The 6,683-nt window shown below is 43.1% G+C and overlaps 1 protein-coding gene across 1 annotated transcript; it reads left to right on the forward strand.

Annotated features, from left to right (window-relative positions):
- Positions 1 to 651: 651 nt before the first annotated feature.
- LOC115402907 (FUN14 domain-containing protein 1-like) lies at positions 652 to 5,485 on the forward strand. Its single transcript, XM_030111566.1, is given in 6 exon segments — positions 652 to 685; positions 1,083 to 1,220; positions 1,223 to 1,235; positions 2,528 to 2,592; positions 2,676 to 2,815; positions 4,883 to 5,485. Coding segments are annotated over 6 exon segments (453 nt in total). The 5' UTR covers positions 652 to 666; the 3' UTR covers positions 4,961 to 5,485.
- Positions 5,486 to 6,683: the final 1,198 nt, after the last annotated feature.

The following is a 6,683-nucleotide window of genomic DNA, read 5'->3' on the forward strand; positions in this document are numbered from 1 at the left end:
GGATGAATGTGTCAATTTCGTATTTGTTTCCCATTTCGAACCAAACTATGTCTCAGTTGAAATACACACCTTAGAGAAAACAGTGTTGACCAGTCCTGTTTGTAGGATGCGGGGATGCAGCCATATTATGGGACTGCAGGGATCTGATGGGTGTCAAAGGTCAGGGAGCCACAGTGGCGACCTGTCAGCTGTGAGGATCAAATCAAAGACATTCAGACCCCAAGTCCGCTTTCAATTCAAGGCCACCATGGAGTGCATTCTTCCCTGCCTGTATTTGTGTGGTTTTATTACATAAACAACCAATAATGTCAACTTGTGGCCCAACATGCTCACAGCATCGCTTTCAGCCTATTTGGATGAAAATGCATTTTCAGTTGAAACATGACCTAATTGCTTATTTACAAGCAAAGTAGCTTTCGGTTTCATTACTTTTTACACCCCCCCCCCCCCCGCCCTTCTTCTATTAATTCTCTGGATGCGCCTCTGCGTCGTTTTTTATTTTTTTTTTTGATAGCGCTCAAATATATTTCAGGCGTTGTATTTTCCAGTGTGAAACTGTCTCCACACTGTCTGAGTTTTCACAGTAATTATTATAACAAATCCTTGATGGTAATTTAAGCAGAGATATGCAGATGACGTGCGGCGGACGCATCACTTCACTTCAAGATGGCGAGCAGCAACAAGGGTAAGCTGAGCCTCAAACTCTTCACATTTCTGCCCTGAACGGTCTCTAAATACACCGGCGAGACTTGGCTAGCTTTTAGGGGTATGTTTATTGAGTTTAATATCCAAATAATGAATCTTGTCCGGATCTGATCTTACTCTGGACGCTGCGTTTCGACAGCTAGCTTGAACTTTTGTTAGCTTTCTGATGATGCTAACTTCAATCCAGGCCGAATAACTTCAATAAGTTCATTTTTACATGACTTGAAAGCGGAGATGCGGTAGCCCAAGTTCGAAATAGCTGTATTTATCCTCAGTGGAGTTCTCCAACTCCTTGTGCTCTGTAGCCTCTCTTTATCGCAGATCATGACCTCTTCGATGCTTCGCGCTAACAGTTTAATACTCTTATTTCCCACCAGACCTGGAGGAGGAGATTTATGACAAAGTGGTGGATCTGGCGGAATATACTAAACGCCAGAGATGGTGGAACCGCCTGTTCGGTAAAAACTCTGGTCCGTTAGCAGAGAAGTACTCTGTAGCCACGCAGATCGCCATAGGAGAGTGAGTGGATGGTGAGTGTCCTGTTCCTGAACGCATCATGGTGCTTTCAGGGGCTTCTGTCTACATGCAAATCAGGCTTGATGATAGAAAAACCCCACAAAATTTAAGCAGTAAAACTACAAACAAATATTTGTGTTTTAAATGAAGTGGACAAGGACATTTCTTTTGGCAGCTGAAAAGCACTTTTGTGTGACATTTTATGTTAAATCTTAATGTTTGTGAATGATCTACAGTGCAGTTATTGTTGTGGCCACAATCCAGCACATTCATATTAAAGTAAGTCAACTTTACTGCTCAGATCTTAATCCGGTTGATCTGAGAAATGTCTGTCACCTCCTCCAAATACAGGTTGTTTCAAACTCCACAACTCTTCACTATGAATTGGGGATTCCTAATGATTTTAAGCCCCTCTATGTACATATGCATTATATTTATTGACTTTAAAGTTTCTAACATGCTATACTGATATATACTCTTCCATTTTATAACTTACAGTTGTTATTTCAATATTTTTTTATCACATTTTATCTTTTTTGAATTGTTTTCTGTAAATTACTACTACTGTGTGACAAGAAATGTCCATGTGGGATCAGTGAAGAAATGATATTCAAAGTATGATGGTGATCCTATAAACGATCCATACTTACTATAAACCCTCTAAAATTAAATTTAATTGTCCAATGCACTGTGTAGCTTTACGTGTCCCGTGTTGTGAGGGGCTCACACACTGCCGCCTCGAGTCCTGAGACTGTTTCTATGACCTTCAGCTAATAAATACTGCAGCCGCTGAAAGCGAAACCAAATCTGCACCGAAACAAAACTTTGCACATTCAAGGTGGTAAAATATTGGTCCACGCCCACATTCTGTGTCTGATACCACACCAAACTCTTTCTACAGCTGTCGTCTTTATTTCCTTAAAGCAGATGGTGCACATAGATGATGTGCGTCAGGGGTGTCAAACATCAGGCTCGTGGGCCAAAACCGGCCTGGGAGAGATTGAAATCTGGCCAATACGGAAAATTGAAAAACATTACAGGAATTTATTTTCTTTTTAACAGACACAACGCTGATATACCGGTGATGTTTCTATGAAAAGTAGCACATTATTATTGTGCTTTGGTTTTCAGCTCCAGTTCAGCAGAACAACATCACTTCAAAAAGCTCAGGAAATCCGTGTCACAGTGCAGTATAGATTACAAACCCGTTAAAACAGACTGTAGGAGACAGCTCAGCTCTTCCCGTCTCACTGCAGCTTTACCAGGTCTACTTATGGCCGAATAACGAGGGTGTGATTCATTTCAGGTGTGCAGGTTATCTCTTCCAGAAGGTGGGCAAGGTTGCTGCTACATCTGTCGGGGGGGGCTGCTGCTGTTACAGGTATTTATACTGTCTATAAACATGTTTCTCCTTTCAACAGATTTAAAGGCCACATGGTGATAGTTCTTTTTTGTATTTTTCCAGATAGCGAATAACAGCGGCTACATCCAAGTCGACTGGAAGAGGGTGGAGAAGGATGTCAACAAAGCCAAGAAGCAGCTGAAGAAGGGAACTAATCAAGCCGGGCCCGAGCTCAATACCTTAATGGAGAAGGTAATTCCCACTCAGAGGACAATCAGGAAGATTAAATAAAGAAGAAGAAGAAAGAAAACACTTTTTAATGTTCCTGAAGATTACAGGGTTGTATGTTGAGCTCTTCAGTACAGGAGGACACATCTGTGTCGCTAGAAAAAGCCACATTAAAATAAGGTTTTCAGGGCAGGAGAGGTCATGCCTTTTTTTTGTATTGGTTGCAAATTTAGGCCTCGTTTACATGTTTTCAGTGAAAGCGCATAGTTGTTGCATAGTTGAAGTTCGGACGTTCATATGGACAGATGACTGAGTTGGATTGTTGTTATGACTGTGAACTCTAACACTACCAAGTCCAGGAGAATCTGGACTGGAACCAGGACCAGGACCAGGAGAATCTGGACTGGGAGTCATTCCTGGGGCTGCAGCCTACATATTCCATTAAGCCACACAAAAAATGCATCACCATGTCAACGTAACTGTTGATGCGTCTTGTTCTTGTTGTAATTTACTGTATGATAAATTCATTCATTCCAGGAAGTGCTGGTTTCCGGCTTTTTACATTCTGCATGTACGTTCTACCTCTCCAAAAGATACGTAGGGAGTCTGTTTTCTCCTCTTGCTGCAGCCGGCATGTAAAGAAGTGGAGGAAGACACTAAAAACGTACTTTTACAGCTACAACTGCTGCATCAGAAACACCTGCAGAAGGGTTATGGGGGAAGGACATGAGAAGCGCTCTGTTTAATATGGAAGGAAGAGGTTTGAAAACCTGGATCCAGTTTCTGAAGTTTGGGAAGATTTCACCGAAAATGAACCGAGAAACACGTTAAATGCAAACGTTGAAGCTCAGCTGTCGTCCTAAAGCAGCAGTACAGCCGTGAACCCAGACCCCCGGAGCTGCTGGAGCGGCTGAGAAAGGCATCCCTAATCCAAGAAAATACTGATAGTTTAAAGTTAGGGTAGACGATGTTGTCCAAAAGCACTTCTTGTCATACTGAGTGAAATGCTCCCTGCCCCCTGGGAGAAGTCAATACATTGTGTGCGGAAAAAATCTGACAACTGTAGCGGCCAAAGGACAGTAAAAACTCCGACCAATCGGAAGGCGTGGACCGCGCTTCAGGAACCAATCAAATCCTTTCGCCGTTCTACCAGCCCCCTGCGCGTTCATTTCAATGGCGTGCACTGGCCCTGGTTCAGTGCCGCGTTGCCAAGGCTCTCGGCGCTCGTGTGAAAAAGAAGGAAGCGGAGCGGGCGCGCTGCGCTCCTATGTGCGTTGTGTGCGGGCAGTCAGAAAGGTTAATGACATTGGAGGCGATCACAAACTCCGTGCACGTGGCGCTTCCGTGTCCAGTGCGTTCGCTTCCAACAGGAGTTCCTCCAATGGGGTGGGAGCTGGGCGGAGCCTTGGGGAGATGCTACATTCGTGCTGCATGCTAGTTTTCTAAGATTGCTGACCCGGGGCGACAGTAGCTCAGTTGGTAGAGCGGGTCGTCTTATAACTGGAAGGTTGGCGGTTCGATCCCCGCTCACGCAGGCGTAAAACTGGCGTTGTGTCCTTGGGCAAGACACTTCACCCACCTTGCCTAGTATGAAAGTTGTGAGAGTGAATGGTTGGTGGTGGTCGGAGGGGCCGATGGCGCAGATTGGCAGCCTCGCTTCCAGTCTGCCCCAGGGCAGCTGTGGCTACAGTCGTAGCTTACCTCCACCAAGTATGGTGTGAAAGGGTGATGTGATATTGCAGTGTGAAGCGCTTTGGGCTCTGTCAAGCAGGGTAAAAAGCGCTATACAAGTGTAGTCCATTTACCATTTACCTCGACGACAACAAAAATAATGGTTCGTCCATCTGCTGAACATCTTCAGTGTCGCCGATAAACAGACGAATGCACAATGATAGTTTTCAGATTTACCTTGAAAACATTGTAAATGGATCCTAAAAGCCTGTAAGTGGCAGGAGAGGATAATCCCAACAGATTAACAGGTTGTTTTTTTTTTTTTATTGTAAAAATGCATCATATGGTCGGTTGATTGTTTTTCAGGCTGTGGTCCGATTACTCCAAACTCTGTATTTCGTTCTGACATCTGTCTTTCAGACGACGGAGTTCGTGAAGAAGAACATCGTGGTGACCAGCGGCTTCATCGGAGGCTTCCTGCTGGGCCTGGCATCCTAGAGCCTGCCAAAGAAGACGAGTCCGTCCCCGACGCCAACCTGTAGAGAACAGTCCTGAACCGGAGGGTCGCTGGAGGGTTTTCAGTGTGTTCTGTTGCTTCGTATGCTGCGCCTCCATCTCTTCATACTGTACTTCCACACTTAACTTTAATCATGTGGGACTTAAAACACTCGATAGGCCAAATAATTCTACATATCAACATGAACCCAGAGTTTCAGATCCTATTTATTTTTCTCTAGTGTTCCAAAACGAAAGAAAAATGCACTATTAAAGCTGCACTGTGAGGAAAGTTCACTCAAATCCTCCTGTGTTTCCACACAGGAGCTCTGCTGAGGATATAAAGCCAGTGTTGTATTTTGACTCCGAGTCCGTATATTCAGAGAGCTGATGGGAGTGGGATTGTTCTGCCTTTTTTTTTTGTGGATTATATCAGCCTCTCCCCGTGTTCCTTTCTCTCAATGTGTCGTTCAAGGATTTGATGCTTTTACATACTCAAGGCTGTGGTTTCTGTGTAAAGAAATAAAGGATAAAGAGGAATCCGTTTGGGTTTTTCATTTATGTACAGTTGTTTGAACCCGAGAAACAAAGTGTTAGTATGGAATAATGTCAATTCTCTGTGGTTCTGAACTCCATACAGACTCTGAAATGGGAGTCAAACACATTTTAGTTCAGGTGCCACATCCAGCCTAATTTCGTCACCGTCTAATTGTGTCAGGCTTTAAAACGTCTTGGTTGTTGTGCAAATGATGGAAATATATTTATACAAAGAAAAAACAATTGCTCCAGAAATTTACTACAATCTGAATTTCATTGAAACCTGGTGCAAAATACAGGTAAGTGTGAGAAACTTCTCCGATAGCTGTTGTCGGAGTGTTGCTTTGTCACTCTGAAGGAATTTGTCTAAAAATCAATGTCTTCTTTGAAAATTTAGACCTTTTGGTCGGTGGTTTGGCTGGATTGAAGCCTCTTGCATGCCTGTTTTGGACCGTGGGCCTTATGTTTGATACCCTTACTTTAAAACTTAAATGAACCAGAAGCTTTAATGCACACATGCAGAACATCCCACCTCCTCTGATCGTCACGGTTTACTCCTGAACTGCAATTGTACTGCAGTTTACTCTCAAAATGCTTCATTCAATAATATGCAAGTGAGTAAAACTGTCAGTAACGTTCCACTGCCAGCTGAAGCTTTTCACATGTTTCTGGAACAGATCGATCTATTTTGGTGAGATGTGAGAATGTGTTGGAGAGAAGTGGAACCAAACAAGTATCGGATCAGAAAACAGATAAGTTTGCTCTTCTAATTAGAAAACCAAATTAAGATAGACTTTCCAGACCCTCATCTGCATTTTGTATGTCACAAATTCCACTATCATTTTATGGATTTCAGCCCATTAAATCAAAAAATGTAAAACTATTAAAAATTGTCAAGAACAGCTGATGTGTGTTTGCAATGTTCATCTATCAGAAAGGCTTTTTTTTTTATTTAATACTTCAAAGTAGTAATCAAAGTATAAATCTCATTTTTAATCTTACAGTAATTGTAAAAATGCATAATTTAGTGTTTTCTTCTTCTTTCACGATGGGAAGTTTCCCGCGCTTCTGCGGTGATTGTTTCCGGGTCCTGTTGCTAGGAGACGACGTCGCACGTCGCTTCCATGGTAACCACCAGCAACAGCAGACGGAGGAGTGACTGAAGACGGAGTTCACCCTGAATTATCCC

Source organism: Salarias fasciatus, chromosome 16, assembly GCF_902148845.1.
Source record: "Salarias fasciatus chromosome 16, fSalaFa1.1, whole genome shotgun sequence".
Taxonomy (NCBI): Eukaryota; Metazoa; Chordata; class Actinopteri; order Blenniiformes; family Blenniidae; genus Salarias; species Salarias fasciatus.